Below are 25,062 nucleotides of genomic sequence, written 5' to 3'. Positions count from 1 at the left end.
CCCACACTGGAGGCATGGTGGGGGCTAGTGTACTTCCTCTCATAAATCCTGAAGCTCAAAGTGTGGGTACTTTTATTATTGGCTCAGCCAGTGCCGGACTAGTATTTGAGAGACTCAGGTTCAAATCCCCATTCTGCCATGGAAGCTTGCTGGGTGAACGTGGGCCATTCTCATCCTATTCACAGAGATAAAATGGACAAAAAAGAGAATGATCTAAGCTGCCTTGAGTCCCTGCTGGGAAGAAAACAGGGTAATAATGAAGTAAATAAATAAAGTGTGCTGTGACTTGATTCATGAAGGAAAGGTCGTCCAGCAATGCCTAACCCTAACCACAATGACTAGGTGGAACGTTCACATTCAGAGGAAGGGTACGTCCAGGGCTTTTTTTGTAGCAGGAACTCCTTTACATATTAGGCCACACACCCCTGATGTAGCCAGTCCTCCTGGAGCTTGCAACAGGTTCTGTAAGAAGAGCCCTGTAAGCTCTTGGAGGATTGGCTACATCAGGGGCTACATCAGACCTAATATGCACAAGAATTCCTGCTAGCCTTGCCAATCCCCAGGTCCCAACGGGGGTTCTCCCGCTTTCTCAGGCTCCTTCTCACCCGCAGTCAGTTGGCCAGTGGGGGGAAGCCCCGCCCCCACAGCCATCATGTGACTTTCTACTTCCGGAGGCTTGTCTCTATTGGAAAGCCTTGCTCTTTGGATGGTGTGCCTGCGTCTTTACGGCTGAAGGGGAGGGGGGGAGGAGGCAGAACAACATGGCTGCGAAAGGAGCCCAGACCCTCCATTTGTTGCACAATCCTTGCAATGGTCGTTTGCATAGTGTGAAGGTAAACTTGAACCTTTGGTTGCCCTGTGTTACTGTGAAAAACTTGGAAGTTCATGAACTCGTGAGTAGAGGTGCCAATCCCCAGGTAGGGGCAGGGCAGCCCTGGTTTGGAGGCCCTCCAGAGCTTCAAGGTAATCAGAAATGCGGGGGGGGGGGGGACAGACATGTCTGCTGGGTCATAGGGTATAATAGAGAATTAATCCTGGGGTATCTGGGGCTCTGGAGGGGCAGTTTTTTGAGGTAGAGGTACCAAATTTTCAGCGTAGCATCTGATTGGTCTCCTCAAAATGCTCTCCAAGTTTCAAAAAGTTTGGACCAGGGGGTCCAATTCTATGAGCCCCAAAAGAAGGTGCCCCACCGTTCATTATTTCTAATTTAAGGAAGGCATTAACAAGGTTTGTGGTCCCCTTAAAATGATGACCAGAACTCCCTTTGGAGTTCAATTGTGCTTGTCACAACTTTGCTTATGGCTCCACCCCCAATGTCTCCTGGCTCCACCCCCAAAGTCCCCAGATATTTCATGAATTGGACTTGGCAACCCTAGTTGCCAGCTCTGGGTTGGGAAATACAAAAAAAGCCCTGAGGGACAGATTTGACATAAATGTCACTTTGTCAGGCCAGCCGATGTGTGCAATAAAATTGGTACGTCTAAATACTAGTTGCTGGGTGAGGGTATGTGCAAGAGTGGGGAGTTATTTGCTACATGTGGTGTATTCTGAGCATGTGCACCTCCAAATGTATTCAAATAGCTCCCCATCGGAGCTTTTTGGTTGAGGGAAAAGGCGTGGAGGGGAGGCAGGAGCAGCCTCCTCCCACCCACACTGCTGTCTTGAGTCAAATCATTTCCCACAGGCTTTAAAAGTGACGTTCATTGCAGTGGCTGTGTGACCAAGGTGAAAGCCAGTTGGGTCAGGCGAATCAGAATCATAGTGTTGAAATGTACTTGCAGGGTCATCTAGTTCAACCCTATGCTCAGTGCAGGAAATTCACAAATACTTCCCCTGATACACCCAGTGCCCCATGCTCAGATAGGGTTGCCAAGTCCAACCCATGAAATATCTGGGGACTTTGGGGGTGGAGCCAGGAGACTTTGGGAGTGGAGCCAGGAGACTTTGGGGGTGGAACCAGGAGCAAGGCTGTGACAAGCATGATGGAATGCCAAAAGGAGTTCTGGTAATCAAATTTAAAGGGACCATGCTCCTTTTAAATGCCTTCCTTCCATAGGAAATAATGGAGGATAGGGGCACCTTCTTTTAGAGCTCATTGAATTGGACCCCCTAGTCCAATCTTTTTGCAAACTGTGGGGTGCTTTGAGGAGAGGCATCAGATGCTATGCTGAAAATTTGGTGCCTCTACCTCAAGGGCAGCAGCTGAATAGAGGAGACTAGTCAGCCTGTCCCCACCCACCCCATTTCCCACCACCACTTAACAGACTGGCAGGGGGGGAATGGGGGTGGGCTTTTCAGCATCACACCAACACCCACCATCCAACCCTCCACTGTTGGAGGCAGGGGATCACCTAGTTTGGAGGCCCTCCCCCTTTTCAGAGTCAAGGGGGGTTTGAATTGCCGGGCTTTCCATTATACCCTACGGAGACTGGTCCTCTTAGGGTATAATAGAGAATCAGTCTGTGGGTATCTGGGGCTCTAGGGGAGCCGGTTTCTTGAGGCAGAGGAACCAAATTTTCAGAACAGCATCTGGCACCTCTCCTCAACCTTCTCCCCCACCCAATTTCAAAAAGACTGGACAGAGGATCCAATTTTATGAGCCCCAAAAGAACGTGCCCCCATTCTCCATTATTTCCAACGAAGAGAAGGCATTTAAAAGGCATGTGGTCCCTTTAAATGTGATGGCCAGAACTCCTTTTGGAGTTCAATTGTGCTTGACACAACCTTGTTCCTAGCTCCACCCCCAAATTCCCCAGATATTTCTTGAGTTGGACTTGACAACCCTAATGAAACCAGAAGTGATGTCATCTAGGGTTGCCAATCCCCAGGTGGAGGCAGGGGATCCCCCGGTTTGGAGGCCCTCCCCCCGCTTCAGGATCGTCAGAAAACGGGGGGAGGGGAGGGAAATGTCTGCTGGAAACTCTGTTATTCCCTATGGAGATTTATTCCCATAGAAAATCATGGAGAATTGATCTGCGGGTATCTGGGGCTCTGGGGGGGCCTGTTTTTTGGGATAGAGGCACCAAATTTTCCGTATATCATCTAGTGCCTCTCCCCAAAATACCCCCCAAATTTCAAAAAGATTGGACCAGGGGGTCCAATTCTATGAGCCCCAAAAGAAGGTGCCCTATCCTTCATTATTTCCTATGGAAGGAAGGAATTGAAAAGGTGTGCCGTCCCTTTAAATGTGAGGGCCAGAACTCCCTTTGGAGTTCAATTATGCTTGTCACAGCCTTGATCTTGGCTCCACCCCTAATGTCTCCTTGCTCCACCCCCAAAGTCTCCTGGCTCCACCCCCAAAGTCCCCAGATATTTCTTGAATTGGACTTGGCAACCCTAATGTCATCACATCAGGTGACTCTTAGCATGCTGCCATGACACAATGACATCACTTCCAGTTTCATGCCCTCCACGTCTGTGAGATTCAGGGGAACTTCTCTCCTTCTGCATGAATCCGTGATCTTGATGCTCTAGGAGTCTCTTACATCAAAATCATGGGGAAAGAAATTATTTAAGACACACTGGTGCTACTCGATGAATAAGACTGGGTGATTTGGAGCCCCCAAATCCGGGGAGAATTCCACAGGTTTCCCTGGTAAAATCCCACCTCTCTAAATGAAGTGCACATAGTGGCTTACAATGGGAAATCAGCGAATTACGGCGTCCCAGAGCCCGTGGGAGTCTTCTCTGACCTCCAGGGAGCAAAGGAGACGAAGAGGAAGAGCTGAATCTCTGGCTTCTGCTGAACAAGTCTCTACAAACCAAAATTGACAACATGGAGCTGAGGAGCATCGAGGCTATGGCTGCCGACTTCCATACCTTCATCTTAGACCGAGTCAGGACATTGAAATTCTGAAAAACAAGCAGAAGAAAGACCTTTCGTTACACAAGCTGGCGCCCAGCCTCAGCCGCTTCCCTGCACCCACCAGTATATGCAAAAGCCAAAGGAAAAACACACAGGCTTTACTTGCAAACTGCCCAGAGAGCTGCAGCTTTGGGCGGTATAGAAATGAAATAAATAATAATAATAAAGGCTCCACCCTCCTCAGAGAGGAGTCTCTGCCTCCTGCTGTTTGCACACAGGCTCCTCCCCCAGAGCTAGGAGTCTTCACTTCCTGCTGATTACACACCAATGAGTTTAGAGTCCCTACCTCCTGTTGATTGCACACAGGCTCCTCCCTCAGAGCTAGGAGTCTCCACCTCCCACTGATTACACACCAATGAGTTAGGAGTCTCCACCTCCTGTTGATTGCACACAGGCTCCTCCCTCAGAGCTAGGAGTCTCCGCCTCCTGCTGATTACATACCAATGAGTTAGGAGTCCCCACCTCCTGTTGATTGCACACAGGCTCCTCCCTCAGAGCTAGGAGTCTCCGCCTCCTGCTGATTACACACCAATGAGTTAGGAGTCCCCACCTCCTGTTGATTGCACACAGGCTCCTCCCTCAGAGCTAGGAGTCTCCGCCTCCTGCTGATTACACTCCAATGAGTTAGGAGTCTCCACCTCCTGTTGACTGCATATAGGCTCCTCCCCCAGAGCTAGGAGTCTCCGCCTCCAGCTGATTGCACACAGATGTCTCCACTGAACTAGGAGTCACTGCCTCTTGCTGATTCCACAGAGGATCCTCTCGATGAGATTAGGAGTCTCCACTTCCTGCTGGTTGCCCACAGGCTCCTCCCACTGAGATAGGAGTCTCCTCCTCCTGCTGCTGATTGCACGTACGGGCCTCACAGTTAAATGTTTTTGGCTCTTCGGCAGGGAGTGTGCCTGCAATTTAAATTCAGAAAAAGAAATCCTCCTGGGCGCTTAGCTATGGGTTGTTGTGAAAACAACTGGCATAAACAACTAGCAGCGCTTTTGGAGCTCCCCTGCACACGTTCTTGGTTTTCGAGTTGCCAGAAATTAGCAAGCGCGTTGATAATGGGGTTGAAACATCCGGGATCTGTCCGTCCCGTTGGTTACCAAACACTCTCCCAGTGCCTGAGGCCCGTCAGCCTCCCTCCCATCAACAAGGAGTTATAAACAGTAATTATTTGGATGACTCAAGGATGCCCCAGGGACACGGAGGCAAGTTGCGTCCCCTGCCAAGTTCACGATGGCCCGGAGGGGAAAAACCCAGCCAGCTGAAAAGACAAGATGGCATTTTGGGGGCTGGAGGACAAAAGAAGGCAGTGTTCCACCTTCCACTGCCACCTGTCTTGGCCTTGCATCACCTTTCCTTCCCACCCCCCCAAGCAATCATGTGACACGGCACACCCTGTGCCCAGTGGAAGAATCTCGGAACTTGACTTTAAATTAAATTGGAGCCATGCCCTCCTGCCGACTTGCCAGACGTAACTCAATTTCATGTGCCTTTCAGTCTGGGAGCAGGGGAGGGAACACAGGCAGCGGAACACGCAATCCCAAGGCCCTGAGGGAGTTCCCTACCCCTACCCCGCTGCCCTTTATGCCTGGTAATCCGTTCCTGACCCCATGTATCTCGCTTCCTTCAGCCTCTTTCACACTGAAGGGAACCCTGTCCAAGAGCCCCAGAGGTTTCATGCTTCCTTTAGTGACTCTGCCCTCTCTCCCACATTGCCTGATGTCGCCTCCCAGTGCCCCATAAGTTTCATAACTCTGTAAAGTACTCCGTTCTTTCTCACACACGTTAGGGGTGCCAACCTTCAGGGAGTGCCTGAAGATCTCCCAGAATTACAACTGGTCTCCAGATGATAGCGCTCACAGTTCCCCCGGAGGAAATGGCTGCTTTGGGAAGTGGACTCTGTGGCGTTATGCCCCTCTGAGGTAGGGTTGCCAGCTCTGGATTGTGAAATTCCTGGAGATTTGGGGGATGGAGCGCATTGCAGAGCAGAGAAATCTAACTGAGGTATAATGCCACAGAATCCACCTTTCAAAGCAGCCATTTTTTCCCAGGGGAACGGATCTCTTTAACCCATAGACCAGTTGTAATTCCAGGGAATCTCCAGCTACCACCTGGAGCCTGGCAACGCTACTTTGAGGTACCTCCACAAACCCTGCACTCCTTTGGCTCCATCCCTCCAAAGCTCCAGAAATGTCCCAACCCAAAGTTGGCAACCCTGTTCTTTTTGGGTTGTATTTAGCCCTATCCCTTAAGCCTGGAACTAGGGTTGCTGGGTTTTTCCTTGTCACTGGCAGGGGACTTAAGGGGGGCATTTCCAGAGAGGGCAGGGATGTCCCCAATGTGATGACATCATGCAGAAATGCCATCATCGCATTGGGGACTGTGCCCCGCACACCTGAACTCCAAGTGAAGAATTCACAGCTTGGACTTGAGGCACACACACACACGGTTTCATGCAAAACGCATTTAAAGCAGGGGTTTCAAACATGCGTCCCAGGGGCCGAATAAGGCCACCAGAGGGCTCCTATCAGGCTGTCATCTGCTTCCTTCTCCCTCTCTCTTGCTTTCTTCTGCATAACAGCTTGCTTTGCGAGGCTTGCTCAATCAGATAAACGCCGCAGAGCAAAGCCTCTATTTTCTCCATTGGCTGAGGTTCCTCCTTTGGGGAAGAAGTGGGAGCGGGATAGCTTGCTTTGCCAGCACCTCTCAATTGCACAGCAGAGCTACTAAGCCAAGCCTCTCTTCCTTCTATTGGTTGAGGCTCCTCCCCCTCTTGGTCCCCCAGGGAAGGAAGGAAAGATCCAGAGCTTCCTTTCCTCAGTTCCCTGGATCCCATGACAGAAAAACAAAGAAAACAAAGAAAACACCTTTAAGACCAATAAGGTGCTAATGTTTTAAACATGTTTTAATTTGTTTTAAAAAAATCTTTAATTGTGTTTGTTTGTGTCCTTTATAAAGTTTATATCTCTGCTACCTAATCTTAAATAGGTACACACATGGCCCAGCTCGACATGGCCCGGCCCGACAAGGTCTCATTTATGTCAGATCCAGCCCTCATAACAAATGAGTTTGACACTCCTGATTTAAAGGGTCTCTTTAAATGCTTTTCGCAAGATGCAGAGGCTGCACATGTCTGTGCTCCAAGTGGTGAATTTGCTGCTTGGAGTTCAGATGCACAAACCACCACCACCACCACCACCCCCGAACTGTAAAAAGTATTTAAAGGGACCCTTGAAATGCTTTTTCTAAGAAGTGTGTGTGTGTGTGCTCACCTGAACTCCAAATGGGGAATTCGCCACTAGGAGTTCAGGCATGTGGCCAGTGGTCATCCCTCTCCCTCCCCTCCTGCAAGATTTAAAGGGCCTTCCGGCTGATTGGCGGGCCATGTGTTCCCACCCATCAGCCGGAAGGCCCTTTAGATGTTGCAAGGAGGGAGGGAGGGGGTGGCTGCCAGGGGGTCGCTGTAGGGGGTGGGCAGGAGCCCACGAAATCAGGGAATCCCCCACCCCCACCTGGGGACTGACATCCCTACCTGGAACCTCCTCCCAATGTCCAAAAGACCTTCTGCTGCATCGAAAGATTCTCTTACTTGCTGTCCTTATTCCTGGACCCCCTTCCCAATATCCCAGAGACTGGTCTCCTGGTCTCTTGAAGGGCTCCGCATTTGCTTCCTCTCATGTCCAGATCCCCCTCCCAGGGCCCCTCCTTCCCTGAGAAGTCTTTCCCCTTAATCCTTACCCCCCACTGAAACTAACCTCAACTCTTACCACGTCAGCCTCACATTCCAATCTAGCTAAACCTGCCTTTTTCTCCCTTGCCTCTGTGGATGATTCTAGATTGCGAGCCCCATGAGGCAGGGCATCTCTCTCTCTCTCTCTCAAGCTCTGGCTGCATTCATAGGGTAATGCGGCTCATAAGCCAGAACTTCTGGAAGCAACTTCTGTGAATTAGTTTCAGGAAGAAAGAGAGTAACTGGTTTGACGTATCCAGTTTCCAAAGTAGGCATCTGTTGTGGTCAGACACACACATTTTACAACGCCAATATCATGAGCTAACTCTTGCCACTGCGATCGGGGACAAGGGGCTAGCGATTCTTAAAACAGGCAACAAGCCAACGGTTCCAATGAAGAATACCTTATTATTCAGGTTTTTAGAAATCCCCATGTGTTTCTTAAAGTATCTTCTGGGGAAATCTGCTAGCCCTTCAGGGTTTCTACAGCGAGAATGCCAGATCAGTAAAAAATATCATTGGAATATTAAAAATATTGACAGACACAAAAAAGAAATGGTTGTTCTATTGTTCTCAATAGCAAAAACTTTAATTGCAAAAAATGGAAGTAAGAATGCATACCTACAAGTGGTATGACAAAATTTGGGAACATTTTATTTATAGTAAAATTGCCTTTGGTTGTTATAACACCTCTTTGTCATTTTATGAGAAAAAGATTGTAATCCCTTGGTTCCCAACAGTTACCTTTTTAACTCAACAGGAGATTATACCAAGTAATCTTATGTACCAATCATTAATATACTTTTAGGAAATATGTATCTTTTTAGTTACTTTACTATTTTCCAGGAAATAGAATTTAAGTGAAGTTAAGCAATTCAAAATTATTTTCACCCTACTGTTTACACAAAATACCGCACATTTTAATGGTTAAATTCTATACGTTAGACATGCATACCTGTTACTATAACAAATCCTCTGTTCTGTAACGTTCAAGGTTTGAAGGACTGTTGTATCATGGTTAAAGAAAGTTCAATAAAAAATGTTAATCGATAAAAGTAAGAAAATGATAGTTTTAACTTGCACATTAGCTTTCTCCTTTAAAAAAAAAATATCTGTGATTAGAATGGCTCTTCCTGTTTCTCCTGACAAGATGCTAGAGACATGAGTGATGTTTCACCTCATAAGCAAAGAAGAAAAGCCCGCAGGATCAGATCAAGGGTCCATCCAGGGCTTTTTTTTGTAGAAAAAGCCCAGCAGGAACTCATATGAAGCTGCCTTATACTGAATCAGACCCTGGGTCCACTAAAGTCAGTATTGTCTACTCTGACTGGCAGCAGCTCTACAGGGTCTCAAGCTGAGGTTGAACATATGAACATAGGAAGCTGCCTTATACTGAATCAGACCCTTGGTCCATCAAAGTCAGTATTGTCTTCTCAGACTGGCAGCGACTCTCCAGGGTCTCAAGCTGAGGTTTTTCACACCTATTTGCCTGGACCCTTTTTTGGAGATGCCAGGGATTGAACCTGGGACCTTCTGCTTCCCAAGCAGATGCTCTACCACTGAGCCACCGTCCCTCCCCAAACTCATTTCCATATTAGATCACACCCTATGACATCACCATTGTTTTACACAAGGCTTTTGGGTAGAAAAAGCCCCGCAGGAACTCATTTCCATATTCGGCCACACCCCTGACACCAAGCAAGCCGGAACCGCGTTCCTGTGCGCTCCTGCTCAGAAAAAGCCCTGGGTCCATCTAATCCACAATCCTGCCTCCCAAACTGGACCGACAGATGCCCCAATGGGAATCCTGCGAGTGAAGCAGGAAGGCAGCTGTTGTCCCCTGTTGCTGCCCCCCCCCACACTGGGTATTCAGAGACAGGCTGTGCCAGAAGGTGGAGGCATCATTTAGCTTATAGCTGCTGATAGATCTCTCCTGCTTCAAGAATTTGTCTAATTTTCTTAAGAACCAAAGGAGAACCTTACTGGATTGGATGGAGGATTCATCTAGTTCAGCATCCTGTTTTCAAGAGCAGCCAATCAGAAGCTTCTGGGAGGCCCACAAGCAAGTCAGGAGAATAACAGCCCTCTGAAAGTTTGCTCCTTCTCACCCTCGCCCAAGAATTGGTAATTTGAGATAGACTGCTTCAGAATATGGAGGTTCCATGTAGCAATCATGGTTGTAGCTGTTGCCAGATCACCCTCTCCTCCGTGAATTTCTCATGTGTTCATTGTCTCCTCCTTTCAAGGAACTCAGGTTGAAAGACATGATTATTCTCCCCCCCCCTCCCCCATTTCATTCTCACAACAGCCTTGAGAGGTGGAAATTTATCTAATTTTGCCCCACACACACACTTTTAAAGTCAGCAAACTATCTGTCATTGCCACATCTAGTGGCAGGGAGTTCCACAGTGTGTTACAGGGATGACCAAACTTGTTTAACGTAAGAGCCACATAGAATAAACATCAGATGTTTAAGAGCTGCAAGACAAGGAAGGAAGGAAACTAGATGAGGAGAGAGCAGAGGTGGAAAGAAAGCAACTGTAACTTTACATGCATTTTTCAAGCTGCTGGCCAGCTTGGCTTGGATAAGTACCGTATTTTTTCGGTCCATAAGGAGCTCCGGACCATAGGACATACCTTCCTCTTGGGGGGCAATCAGCTGCCTCCACCTCCGATCCCGGCGCTTGCTTTAAGCATCAGAGCTAGAGCCAGACAGACAGGCACGGAGAAAGCACGCCGCCCCCTCCACAGCCAGCACTTGCGAAGCGCTGGGTTTGCGGAGGGGGCAGGTGCTTCCTCCGTGCCTGTCTGCCTGGCTCCAGCTCTGATGCTTAAAGCAAGCGCCGGGATCGGAGGGCGGAGGGAGCGATCCTGGCGCTTGCTGTAAGCGTCAGAGCTGGAGCCAGGCAGACAGGCACGGAGGAAGCACACTGCCCCCTCTGCAGCTGGCGCTCGCAAAGCACTGGGTTTGCGGTGGGGGCAGCGTGGAGAGATCCCAGCGCTTGCTGGAAGAAGCTGGAGCCAGGCAGGCAGGCGCGGGGGAAGTGCCGGGATTAGAGGCGGAGGCAGTGGATCCCCCCCCCCCCCCGGAGGAAGGTACCTTTGCTCCATAAGATGCACACACTTCCCCCCCACTTTTTTGGGGGGGGGGGGAAGTGCATCTTATGGTCCGAAAAATACGATAATTTAAAGAGAGAAATGCCTTCTCTAAACCGGCCAGCAGGGCAGTTGGGGCTTTGAGAGCCACACAAGATGTCTGAAAGAGCCACAGTTTGGCCACCCTGGTCAATTAAATCTTTATGCCATCCTTCTTCCAGGGAACTCAAGAAGAAATACTCCTGTCTCCATTTTATCCTGACATTACTGTGAAGCAAGTGCAGCTGAGAGACAGTCAGAAAGTCAGCTGGCAAATTTCACCCCCTACTGTGGAACCAACTCCCGGAGGAGGTACAGGCCCTGCGATGTTTAGACCAATTCCGCAGGGCCTGCAAGACCCACCTCTTTAAAATAGCCTTCACTTAATACCGAGCCAAGAAAGTCCTGCTGGATACGTTTTACGTTTTAGTCGCTGGATTTTATGGAAGATCTTAACTATAGCACCATAATGTTAATTCTAATGTATTTTAATGATTTTAAGGATGATTTTATAACTGAAATTGTATATGAATTTATAACTGGAATTTATAACTGAAATTATTGTATATGGTTTTATTGTACGCTGTATTTACATGTTGTGAGCCGCCCTGAGCCTGCTTGCGGGGAGGGCGGGATACAAATAAAAAGTATTATTATTATTATTATTATTATTATTATTATCATCATCATCATCATCATCATCATCATCATCATCACCACCAAGAGTGAGGATTGGAACCCAGGTCTCCTAATTCCTAGTCTGAAATGCTAAACCACCACACCATTCTGGCCTATAACACTGGGTACGAGTGACATACCGTATGAAGAAGAACCTCCTTTCAGCTCTCTTGGATTTGCCCTTCAGTGAGTGACCCAGACCATTTCTGCAGTAATGAAATTTTCTCACTGATGTTTTAAAACATTATGTAAAATTTCCTGTGGTAGATTTTTCCTCATGAGGCACAAACCCAAAGTTTTCTCCTTCATACCCCTCATTTTCAGGATCCTCTGTTTTAGCAAGTTCCAGAACTTTGGGATAAAAAGGAGAAAACTTTTGGTTTGTGCCGGGTGAGGAAAAATCTACTGCAGAATATGTCTGTGAATGTAACTCATAGGTTTTCAAAACATCAGTGCGGGGAATTTCACTACTGTGGAAATGGTCCCAGAGTTGGACTGGCGCATCAACACGATTTCCCCACACCTGCAGCATGAAATGGCACAGTCCGTGACCCGCATTCCCCTGCATATGCAAAGCACAGGGCCAGCCCTAGACTATCTGGCACCCTTGGCAGGGCTAACTTCTGCACCCCAACCCACCCCCCACACTGATAACCAATTTTCAAAAACAGATGAATTGTGGGGAAAATGAAAAGCCCAATTCGGCTCCTTCAGAAGGCTGGTGCCCTAAGAAATCACCTAGTTTGCCTAATGGCAGAGCCAGCCCTGGCAAAGAAGAAGAAGACCGTAGATTTATATCCCACCCTTCTCTCTGAATCAGAGAGGCTTACAATCTCCTATGTCTTCTCCCCCCACAACAGACACCCTGTGAGGTGGGTGGGGCTGAGAGGGCTCTCCCAAAAGCTGGCCTATTCAAGGACAACTCCTGCAATAGCTATGGCTGACCCAAGGCCATTCCAGCAGCTGCAAGTGGAGGAGTGGGGAATCAAACTCGGTTCTCCCAGATAAGAGTCTGCGCACTGAACCACTACACCAAACTGGTTCTCATCTCAGCCAGTCAAAGCTTCAGCCACCTGCCCCAGCTGGCATGTGGGAAACTAGATGACTGACAGCTCAGTCCTAAGGCAGAGCTAACCCTTTCCAAGCCTACGGAAGCCCAGGCACTTCGAAGGCCATAACTATGCTTAGGAGGGTGCCGCTGAAATAACATCAGAAAGCGGTTTGAAATACTTAGGAGTATTTAGGCCAGTGATAAACATTATTATTGTCTTTAAGGTGAAAAAGAAGCCGGTGGAGGAGCGACCATCAGAGTGATATAAACAACCCAAGAGGCCACTTAAATAACTTGGGGGTCTGAGTTGTACACTCTTTCTCCAGAAGCGTCTCCTAAACGGGAAAAGTTGCTCCTTAGAGCTTGCACAGCAGAAGGATTTATTGCAAAATGAATGTAGAAGTGGACGAGGGTTGCCTGGTCACCCCTGGCCACCAGTGGAGGATGGCAGGGGACGGGGGTAGGGTTGCTAGACCCAGGTTGGGTGGGGCCTGAGGAGGACAGGAACCCCAGTGGGGTACAAGAGCTAGGAGTTGCCAGGTCCAAATCAAGAAATATTTGGGTATTTGGGGTGGAGCCAGGAGACTTTTGGGGTGGAGCCAGGAGCGAGGGTGTGACAAGCATGATTGAACTCCAAAGGGCGTTCTGGCCATCACATTTAAAGGGACCACACTCCTTTTAAATGCCTTCCCTACATTTGTAAATAATGATGGAAAGGTACACCTTCTTTTGGGGCTCATAGAATAGGACCCCCGGTCCAATCTTTTTATTCTATTTTTTATTATTATTCATTACTTTAGATTTCTATCCTGCACTCTCTGCAAGCAGACTCAGGGTAGCTAACAATCATTGAAAACAACAATTTTAGATTACAATTTTAAACAATGAAACTTTTCTACAAAAATTTCTATGTGAAACAATGGTGACCCCAGGGGGTGTGGCCTAATATGGAAACGAGTTCCTGCTGGGCCTTTTCTACAAAAAAAGCCCTGGCCAAGCAAGCTGGAACTGTGTTCCTGCGCATTCCTGCTCAAAAAAAGCCCTGCCTCCTTAACTCCCACTTAACCAGGAGAATTTCTAAAAGCAGTTCTGCAACAGGAGGTTGCACAATTTTCCATGGCTTTGAACATCTTTGAGCCAGTTTGGTGAAGTGGTTAAATGCGTGGACTCTTATCTGGGAGAACCGGGTTTGATTCCCCACTCCTCCACTTGCACCTGCTAGCATGGCCTTGGGTCAGCCAGAGCTCTGGCAGAGGTTGTCCTTAAAAGGGCAGCTGCTGTGAGAGCCCTCTCCAGCCCCACCCACCTCACAGGGTGTCTGTTGTGGGGGAGGAAGGTAAAGGAGATTGTGAGCCGCTCTGAGACTCTTCGGAGTGGAGGGCGGGATATAAATCCAATATCTTCTTCTTCTTCTTCTTCTCCCCTCCCCATACTAATGTGTAAGTGCACGTTTGATAAAAGGCTGCGACAAAATCAACCTCGATCGCACTGTGATTTGCACCTAGGTTATTCTTGAGTCATGTTGGATTGATGCAGATATGTTCTCCTGAGCACTGCTAAAACCCCACAGAAAAATAAACTTGACCAATATTTACACGGACACCTGGAACACTGGCTCAACACCACAAGGGGAAAAAAAGAAATATGATATAACCAGTCATATAGTGGCATCAAATAGGCCATTCCGCTAGGATTTATAAATGCGCATGACCCATTTCCATGCAGAGGAGAGGAAAAGCACACATATGCAAACCTATGGCCAAATCACATTGTAGACATATTGGAAGCCATAAGACAAAGGAGTAATTCTTTGTGCACTGGTTGCACTTTGGACACAAGCCTAAGTCATTTGATCCTCCAAAATCCTTCAGATGAGAATTTCAGAACCATCCAAAGCGTTTCCATTCTAACACTGTGCATAGCGACCAATATGCTTATGCACTTCTTTTCCAGATGAAAGGAGACCCTGAAATCAGGATCCTTCGACTGGGTGATTCAGAAAAGTGTCTTGGCTTGGCCCTGGAAGCAGAAAGTCAGGATGGTGGCATCAGATCTAAGAAACACATTGAAAAATACATATCCTGCCAAAGGTAGAATGACCGTGAAAAAGAAATGCTTCCTTCCCAAACAGATTTGGACAGGTTCTTTCCAATTCCAGCAAGTGACAAGGGAGAAAATTTCTCGCCTCGCCAACTGTGTGTTGTTATTACTGGTCCCCAAACTCTTCTGCAGTAACTAACAAAAGTTATTGTAATGCCCTGCAGGTTGCAGAGTAATTGGATAAAGCCAGCCAGAGTCCAAACGTTTCAAAAAGGTTGCAAACACAGCCAAGTTAGTGCCTTTTTTTGTTTCTTTCTTAAGGGTAGGAGGGGGTGAGGGATATAGTTTTACCATATAAGGAAATGTGCAATGACATGCAGTGACAGTTCTTAGAGGCTAGCTTTGAGGTGCAAGCTATGGCAAACCTAGGCAGCAAAATAAAAAGTAGAGACATCACACTGCCTACAAAAGTCCGTATAACAAAGCAGGAGTCAAGTCACCCTTAAGACCAACAAAGTTTTATTCAGAATGTAAGCCCATATAGTCAAAGCAATGTATGGCTGTGTGAGTTGGACCATAAGGAAGGCTGAGCACCAAAGAACAGATGTTTTCGAGCTGCAGTGCTGGAGAAGACTCTTGAGAGTCCCTTGGACGGCAAGGAGATCAAAGGGAATCAACTGTAAAGAAAATCAACCCTGACTGTTCCTGGGAAGGTCAGATACTGAAACTGAAGCTCAAATGCTTTGGCCACCAAATAAGAAGGGAGCACTCACTGGAGAAGATCCTGATGCTGGGAAAGATTGCAGGTAAAAGAAGGAGATGGAAAAGGATGACATGGTTAGACAGTGTTATCAATGCAACGAACATGAATTTGATTGAACTTAGGAGGACGGTGGAAAATAGAAGAGCCTGGCATGATATGGTCCACTGGCTCATGAAGAGTTGGCCTCCACTGTGCGACTGAACAACAACAACAACGTAACAGATCCTACAAGATGAAATGTATCCGTGATGTCCTTCTACTTCAGATTCAGAACAACGGTTGGAAGAACCCTGCTGCACAACACTAAATGTCCATCCAGCCCAGCATGTAGTTCCTAACAGTGGCCATCCAGTGGCCATCCACAGGCAAATTAGAAATTAGAGGCAGATTGCCACTGAGTCTCCAGGTTCCATTGAGCTATCATGGTTAAGCGAAATAAAGTTGATGATAGATAGATAGATAGATAGATAGATAGATAGATAGATAGATAGATAGATGATAGATAGATAGATAGATAGATGATAGATAGATAGATAGATAGATAGATAGATAGATAGATAGATAGATCGATCGATCTAAGGTGAGCAACATATCTAGTGAATATGAGATGAATATACACAGGGCTTTGGTGGTAGAAAAATCCCAGCAGGGACTTATTTGCATATTAGGCCACACCCCTGATACCAAGCCAGCCAGAACTGCATTCCTGTGTGTTCCTGCATGCCAACGAATATAAATATAAAATAAACATGACAACAGCCATATGTGAAATAAGCAAAGATATGATTAATAAGCAGCGACATTAATGCTGAGGATTAATCTCTCACTTTCCCCAGAATCACAGCACATAAAAAACTCATGACAGGGGCCCAGTTCCTGACACCTCCTCCCCATTCCTTTTCAAAGCTGTCTTAATGAATGACCACCTACTGATCCAATGTCAATGACTTATACAAGTGAAGGATGCCAGTTCTTTGCCCACGGTGGTTAGACTTATACTAGAGTTACCAGTTCCCAGGTGGGGGACTGGAGAGCTCCTGGAATCACAACCTCCAGAGAAATGGCTGCTCTGGAAGGTGGACTTTATGGCATTCTACCTGGCTGAGGTCCCTCCCCTTTCCAAATCCAACCTGTCAAGCGCCGATATTTCTCAATAACCAGTTCTTTGTTTTAAATCAAAGTAGTTTTATTGCTAGAAACTAAGGAGCTGTACCAAGGACACAAGCCTTGGGAGTAATGTCGTACAAACATTTCCACAGTTGCTATATAGGATATCATCAAAGGTTACCATACAGATGCATACTTGAGTCACGGGTTCAAAGGTTACTACACCACTATCTATTTTATTACTAAGGAATTTCGGACTATTGGAAACATCAAACATTCTCACACTATTCTGGGAGGAAATAAGGGTTGTCTGTGTGAAACTGTGGGAGAGGCGACTTGAAGGTAACATCAGCCAGGATGTAGCATAAACATCCTAGGGCCAGATGGATTTATTACTTGACCAATGACTGTAATTAAGGGGGGAAGAAATGGAGAACTGGTGACTTGCTCTCTGTCTAAAAAACACAATGCAGTACAGAAATGAGCACGCTTGACACAGCCCTTCCCAGGCTCCACATCCCCCAAATCACCAGGCATTTCCCAACCTGGGGGAAGCAATCGTAGCTCTCACCCTGTACTCATTTGACTGAGCAAAAAATGGGGGAGAGGAATGCTGTGATTTCACTTTTGGGTGAATAGTCTGTATGGTCTTTACCACCGAGATTGGGGAACTGCTGTGATGCCACTTTTTTTTGGGGGGGGGGCAGGGTTCTGGTGTGTGTGTCTGCACCTGGAAGTCATGGTAACTTCTGGTGACTGACCCCTACTGGGGGCCTAGAGGATATTCAGGTAGGTGGCTAAATAAAGCCTGCCCCTGTCCTCCTGGCTGCTGGTATTCCAAGGAGTCTCTCATTCAAGTACTTGCTGGAGTAGACCCTGCTTAGCTTCTGAGTCAGGGTTAGCATTATAAAGTCAGGGTTTGTGATGTCACTTTTGTATGACTTTTGTACGACCACTCTTATGGTCTTTACCATAGAGATTGGGGGAATTCCTAAAGCAACACAGGGGCTCTGACATCACTTCCTGGTGTTTACCCAGAAATAATGTCCCAGCATCTTCAATGCTCCCCCTCCTCAGGCTCCAACCTCTAAAGCTCCTGGGCACATCCAGGGATGTCAACCTATCATCAGGTGACCTAGTGCTACAAGGAAGGAAAGGGGAAGAAGTTCTCTGTTCTTTTTCTCCTTATAAACCTCACTTCTCCACAGAAAAAGACCCTTTAAAAATCCTCTTTAAAAAGCCTTTCCTGTATAAAACAATGTGGGCTTCAAGGAAATTATATACATAGTTGGTGGAACTGTCGATATATTCAACAATTTTGGCTTCTAATAGCACGGGAAATCAAGAAAATCACACAGATTGACCTTCCCTTTTATCCTGAAACCTTTTTATTAGGGAACTGGGCAAACCATAGAGTTATTAGACAAAAAAAACCCAGAAACAGTTCATATTATTTTATCAGCGGCACACACTTCTATTCCTTTATACTGGAAAGATAAATCAATTCCTCAGATTACAGACTGGCAAAATAGGTTATGGGAATCATTTGTAATGCACAAAATTTCAGTTAATGTGGATAATCTGCTCTCAGCAAAACAAGAAACAAGATTTATTGCAACATGGTTTCCAAGTGTTAACTATTTTAACTCAGAAGATATTATTCCAAAAGCTTATGAAAAAACATTATATTTTTGAACATTAGTAATTTGAAATTGGTTTCTGTTATGGCAACCTATCGTAGTTTGGGTTTATGTTGGATGGTGTAATTTTGCTTTAAAGAAAAGCTGTACTGTAGTACATATATAAGATAATATACATGATTGCAATACTTCTTTTGTTATTATTATGTATGATGCACTATTTTTTCAATAAAGTTTTTTGAAAAGTTTTTTAAAAAAAGCCTTTCCTGGGCAGGAAGAGGATTCAACCACCTGATCAAATGGGGGGTTCCTTTTCCTGTGCTTGTTCCAGTCTACATCATACTTTCATGGACGGGTGTCAGGGCTGGCCCTGCCACTAGGCGAACCAGGCAATTGCCTAGGGCGCTGTCCTTCTGGAGCACCAAATAGGGTGCCTTCTATGTGATGTTATCAGTGCAGTGTGTAGGTGTGTGCCCCAGAAGTTAGCCTTGCCTAGGGGGCCAGACAGTCTAGGATTGGCCCTGATGGCTGTATACAGGATTCCCAACACATCCCCACTTCTCCCCTATCCAAAGGCATGATGAGAATACCATCTAGGGTTGCCAGTTCTGAATTGAGAAATACTTGGAGATTGGAGGGGCGGAGCCTGAGGAGGCTGGGGTTTGGGGAGGGGAAGGTATAATGCCACAGAGTCCACCTTCTGAAGTGGCTGTTTTCTCCAGGAGAACTGATCTCTGTCACCTGGAAATCAGTTGTAATCCCAGGAGATCTCCAGCCACTGAAGGCTTGTGCAACTGGTTAAAAAAATAAGTTTGGATCGGCTCAAGCTCCTAATGCCAATATAAGCACTTAAGTGTCATTGAGTGGTAAGTTTTTTACATCAATATAAAAACTTAAAGAATTTTCTAATTCCATTCATCTTGGTGGTGTGTCTAGTTGTTATTACCTTGGTTTGTTCCAGAACGAGAGAGAAGATGTTGCAGAAGAACATTAACATTGGATTGGTACTAGAGCAGGGGTGGCCAAACTTGCTTAATTTAAGAGCCACGTTGAATAAATGTCAGATGTTTGAGAGCCGCAAGATATGGACATCAGATGTTGGAAAGCCAGAAGACAAGAAGGAAGGAGGGCAAATAAATGGGGGGAGGGAGAGGTGGAAAGAAAGGAACTTTAACTTTAAATGCATTCTCCAAGCCACCAACTGGGTTGGCTTGGAGAAGTTATTTAAAGAGAGAAATGCGTTCTCCAAGCAAGCCAACAGGCCAGTGGGGGGTTCAAGAGCCACACAATATATGTCGAAGAGCCACATGTGGCTCCCGAGCCACAGTTTGGCCACCCCTGTACTAGAGGCTGGTAACCCTAGAAGAAACTTAGGAAGGATTACTCCTGAGGAAGTCCATTGACGAAATGAGCCTACATCCGGGTGCTCATAGGACTTTTTTTTTTTTTGTAATATGGGAATGTGAGAATTGGACCTCTGTTACAATATGAAGTATAAAAAGATAATATGAAGATTTTTAAATGGTTTTTATTAAACATCGTTAGCCAGCGTATTACAGTAGCTGTTTTTTTCGTTGCTGGACTGCCTGGAGGCTGGCAACCCTAACACCGTGACATTTCCAGTCCCTTCCCTGATAGTCTCTTCCTTGCACAGATGTTGTGATTTTTCACCAGCACTGCATGCTTTCGCCCTCGCTGAGTGATCCTCTACAAGCCCAGGGTTCTGTTTCCTGCCAACTTGGTGTCTATATGAAGATTTAAAAAAAAAAAAATGCTGGCACCAACCTCTGTTCATTTTGTACTGCAACTAGTGTACTTAGGCGTTTTCTAAATAATAAAAGTACAGTAAATAATTTCAGCAGGCTTGTAACTCATGTTCATTAAGTGGAGTTTAGACCAAGTGCCAGAAACTCTGCAGCCAGGGCTGAAACACGAGGCCTGGCTGTTATATGCCGAATAGTTTCCCCCCGATGCATTTGGAAGATCTTTGTTAGGGGAACTGGTGAAAATCACGATGCATATCCTTTTAACATTCTCCTGATAGAGGAGTGGTGCATTCCAAAATAGATTGGGTCAGTTATTATTGTTGTTGCTATTGATTATTATTATTATTATTATTATTATTCCCTTGGGACACGAGGTCTCTGATCTGAGATCTGAAGTCTATTACAAACAACTGAGGACATATGACAAAGGCAGTATCTGTTGATGGCTATGACTCAAGATACCAAAATGGAACTTCCAGGTTCACAAGCAGTCTACTTGTAAAGCCAGTTTGGCGTAGGGGTGAAGTGTGCGGACTCTTATCTGGGAGAACCAGGTTTGATTCCCCACTCCTCCACTTGCAGCTGCTGGAATGGCCTTAGGTCAGCCATAGCTCTCGCACAGCTGTCCTTGAAAGGGCAGCTTCTGGGAGAACTCTCTCAGCCCCACCTACCTCACAACTCACAAAGTGTCTGTTGTGGGGGAGGAAGGAAAAAGAGATTGCAAGCCACTCTGAGATTCAGAGTGAAGAGTGAAGAGAAGGGTATAAACCCAATTTCTTCTTCTTCTAAATACCAGTTGCTATCGATATGCAATGATGAAGGATGGTTGTGAAGACCACCTTGCTGGTCATAGTTGGAGAGCTTGCCAAGCTAGATGGATCCACTTTGGTCTGATCCAGCAAAGGCTGTTTTTATTAAAATGGGATGGAGAGAAGAGCCCTGCCACCAACAATTAAGCAACAGCCCTTTGGAACCTCTATCTGGTAGAGGAAATCTACCAGATTCTGACACCCAACAGCAAGCAGATTCTGAGGCTTCCACACTTTCCTTGTGAGCTTAGGGCTGCCAAGCTTCCACCGGGGTGGGGGATCACGCAGTTTTGGGGGGCCCAATCTGCCAGCAGGGTGGAGGCCGCCGAAGGATCCCCAACAGTGAAGAACCCTGTTGCTGTGAAGCACTTGCAGTGCAATGACATCACCTGGAAGTGACGTCATTGCACCAGGCACGTTGCACATAGGATGCTCTAGGAATTGTGGTAAAACTCTATGATACCATAGAGTTCTATCGCAGTTCATAGAGTGTCCCCATGTGACACTCTAGGAATCACAATAAAACTCTGTGGAACCCTAAAGTTTTATCGCAATTCCTAGAATGTCCCCCATGAGACATGCCCAGTATTCCCTGTGTGACATCATGCTGAGACAGAGAAAGAAGTCCCCCACCAAAGCGGTGGAGGGACTTGGCAACCCTACGTGAGCTTTCTGGAGGCATCTTGCTGTCTGTTATTGGGAAGAGGGTGCTGATGGACTCCCCCCCCATCTGAACCAGTAAGGTGGTTCTGACAAGCAGCCTGTGATATGGAAGCTCCATGTTCCAAGACAGTCTAACTCTGAATACGAATTCATACAATGAGGGAGGGCTGAGCCCTTCCTACCTTGCTTGTGGGTTTCCTGGAAGCATTTGGCTGCCCGCTGTTGGAAACAACTTCCTGGGCTAGACAATCCTGATTGGTCTGATCCAGCAGGCTGCTGTGGGTCAGCCCTAAACAACCAAGGACAAACGCCAACATTCCTTCCAAGAAGAGCCAAGGACTCGTGTGCGAGCCTCTCGCCTACCGCCGTCTTGACGCTGGGGAGCGGACATCACTTCACACTATTACTTCTTCGAGTCTAGACACAAACTAAATAATTTTGCTCTTGGCAGCTGATATCATGAAGTCATGGCGGAAAGTGGCAGGGTGGAGAGGCTAATGGACTTGTAAGGGCGAGCGCATTGAGAGCGGCAGGGGAATTCCCAGGTTTCTGTGGACTGTTCTCCTTAATTGGTTTCTGTGTGGCCCCTTTTTTTGCAGCTGACTTGTGGCTACCCTACAGTGGCTTCAGGGCAAGAGACATTCAGAGGTCATTTGCCATTGCCTGCCTCTGCGTAACAACCCTGGACTTTGGTAGTCTCCCATCCATATACTAACCAGAACTTAGCTTCCAAGAGCTGACAAGATCAGGCTAGCTTGTGCTATCTAGGTCAGGACAGAAATGCACAAATCTGCCTGTTCCCTTTTATTTTTCCTTTCTTTTTTTTGCATTCATACACCGCAGCCATCAACCTGTCCCATTTTGCTCATTTTCAGCATGGGAGTTCCTTGTTTGCGTCGTGTCTTTTAACACAACTGACTCCCATGGAATTCAACTCGAAGCATCAGAAAACGGCATGGAAACAAAAGCGAACGGCTCCATTCATGCAAAATGAGGGGGGGCGGGGTTGACATGAAATAATTGGACAGCAAAGCCTCTGCTGCCTTTCAGGAGAGAAACTTGGCGCTGTCACAGCAGACAGGGCCGGTCCGGACACTAGGCAACGTATGCAATTGCCTAGGGCACCAGACGTCTGGCAGTGCTAAACTGGACTCCCCCCATGTGACGTGGTGACGTTATCAGTGTGGGGGGATGGGCACCAGAGGTTAGTCTTGCCCTATATCGAGAGCCAGTTTGGTGTAGTGGTTAAGTGTGCGGACTCTTATCTGGGAGAACTGGGTTCAATTCCCCACTCCTCCACTTGCACCTGCTGGAATGGCCTTGGGTTAGTCATAGCTCTCGCAGAGATTGTCCTTGAAAGGGCAGCTGCTGTGAGAGCCCTCTCAGCCCCACCCACCTCACAGGGTGTCTGTTGTGGGGGGAGAAGATATAGGAGACTATAAGCTGCTCTGAGTCTCCGATTCAGAGAGCAGGGCGGGGTATAAATCTGCAGTCTTCTTCTGTGCCAGAGAGTCTAGAGCCAGTCCTGACAACAGATCAAATAATGCTCTCACCTGCCACTGCAGTGGCCTCATCTGCCCCTGTAATGTCCTCATTCAGGTTTTCCAACTCAAGGTCGAGAAATTCCTGGTGGAGCTTGGGGAAGGCGGGGATCTCAGTGGGCTATAATCCCATAGACCCCACACATCCAAAGCAGCCATTTTCTCCAGGGTTACTCACTTTTGGAGGCTGACAACTGTACCCTCATCTACCACTGCAATGCCTGCATCTGCCAATATAATGCCAACATCTGCCACTGTAATGCCTTCATCTACCACTGCAGTGCTCTCACCTGCCATGGGAATGCCTTCACTTGTGGAATGCTCTCACCTGCCATTATAACATCCTCATGTAGTTTTATTTCTGTTCAGTTTCTGGTCATTTATCAAGGACAGTCAGGATTTCCTGATCCCTGTGACTGCTATTGCCCAGTCGCTGTTCTTCTATTGCCTTGATTTTCACTCTGTGCAACAGCATCTCAACATTTTGTGCACATGTTCAGAGCTCGGCTCCTTCCCCAGGACCTATAGAAATTTAAATCTCTGAGCAGATTTCATCTCTGAGCAGAGGGTGGAAGCATCTTGTCTTTTACATAGAACCAGGGCTTTCTTTTGTAGCAGGGACGCCTTTGCATATTAGGCCACACCCCCTGATGTAGCCAATCCTCCTGGAGTTTACATAGGTCCTGTACTGAAAGCCCTGTAAGCTCTTGGAGAATTGGCTACATCAGGAGTGTGTTGCCTAATATGCAAAGGCGTTCCAGCAACAAATAATAAACACCCTGCATAAAACCCTTTCCAAGTGTGTACATGAACAGTAACTGCTTTTAGCATACGAAAGGTTACATTGCACAGATATATTACATTGTACAGATAGGAAGGGCTCTCCTTCCTTGGAGGTTTTTAAACAGAGGCCATCTGACAGCAATGAAGATCCTGTGAATTTAGGGGAAGGTATTTGCGAGTTTCCTTCATTATGCAGGGGGTTGGACTCGATGACCCTGGAGGTCCCTTCCAACTCTATGATTCTATGATTGTGAATAAAACTTTCTTGGTCTTAAAGGTGCTACTGGACTCCAACTTTGTTCTGTTGCTTCAGACCAACACGCCTGCCCACCTGGATCTAGTAACGGCCAAGGTTGATTTTGACTTGTGCATTTCAGGACAAATTTGTCTATTTCAGGACAAGTATATCTTTAAACATTTTTTTTAAAAAAAAAAACCTCTCTCAAAAGCTAAACAAATACAACACAGCAGGTGAAGGAGAATCTTTACAGGAGATGACATCAATGAGAATGGGCAGAAGAAATTATTTTAATATATCTGTATTTATTTCACCGTTGCTTCCAAATACCTTAGGACAGCATGCATGGCATTCCTCTGTGAGGCAGGGTATGCTGAGAAAGATTGGCTGGCCTATGGCCACTCTGTGAGCTTCTTGGTTGAGTAGGGATTTGAACCCACATCCCCCATGTTCTAGTTGAAAACTTGGATTATGACAAACGTACTCCTGTTATAATCTGTGGAACACTGGAGGATACACTTTGGTATCCAATTAGGGTTTCCAAGTCCCTCCAAAGCCACAGCAGGGGACTCTTTTTTTTTTAGATTTTATAATTTTTATTGATTTTAACTACAAAAAGAAAAAGCAGTGCAAAAGATACATAAAAGGGGGAAAGGGGCATTTACAGAATGGGAAAAGTAGACACAGAAAAAAGTACAAATATATCAATTATAATTCTACCTCCAAATAAAATACCCATATCATTCTACTTGCAAGTATAAAGATCTCCATATATTTTACCATCCTTTCTTTCATTACAGAAAATTTTTAGTAAACTAATACTAGCAATATGAATCTAAACAATTCTTCATGAACACAAATAAGTATATAAAGTTAAAAAAAAAATTCAAAACCATCTCAACACCGATTTTGTCTGATTTAGCTTAACTCTATTATAAGTACAAATTAAATTGTTGGTTTAACAAAATCCTTATTAAAATAAACACATAAAAATCATATCTTTATTTTTAACAAATTACAAAAAATACAACTTAATAATTTGTCTATCTCAGTCTAAACAGTTTCTCCAAAGGGGCATGTTAGAAACAAATCTACCAGATCACAAAACAATTGTGCTATCTGTCCTTTCAACAATTAATCCAACTCTTACATCAATATGAGCATTTTCACCAAATAAACATACTATGAATATGCTATATAAAAATGTATCTGCACTCTTTAGCATTAATCCAAATTAACTATCTATTTAATTAAAG

At 46.1% G+C, this 25,062-nt stretch overlaps 2 protein-coding genes across 2 annotated transcripts in view; both read right to left on the bottom strand.

Moving 5' to 3' along the window:
- REEP6 (receptor accessory protein 6) overlaps nt 1-25,062 on the bottom strand; it is a 518,143-nt gene that overhangs the window by 80,815 nt on the left and 412,266 nt on the right. The window lies entirely within an intron of this gene.
- The window catches only part of NRTN (neurturin), a 140,848-nt gene that overhangs the window by 6,133 nt on the left and 109,653 nt on the right, over nt 1-25,062 (bottom strand). The window contains exon 2 of the mRNA XM_060232657.1: nt 3,639-3,852. Coding sequence (XP_060088640.1) covers nt 3,639-3,825 — 187 coding nt within the window. The 5' untranslated portion in view covers nt 3,826-3,852. The remainder of the gene's footprint in view (nt 1-3,638; nt 3,853-25,062) is intronic.

The sequence above is a fragment of the Heteronotia binoei genome, chromosome 2 (assembly GCF_032191835.1).
Source record: "Heteronotia binoei isolate CCM8104 ecotype False Entrance Well chromosome 2, APGP_CSIRO_Hbin_v1, whole genome shotgun sequence".
Classification (NCBI taxonomy): Eukaryota; Metazoa; Chordata; class Lepidosauria; order Squamata; family Gekkonidae; genus Heteronotia; species Heteronotia binoei.
The sequence above is the reverse complement of the archived record's forward strand: the minus strand, read 5'-3'. Positions and strand labels throughout refer to the sequence as shown.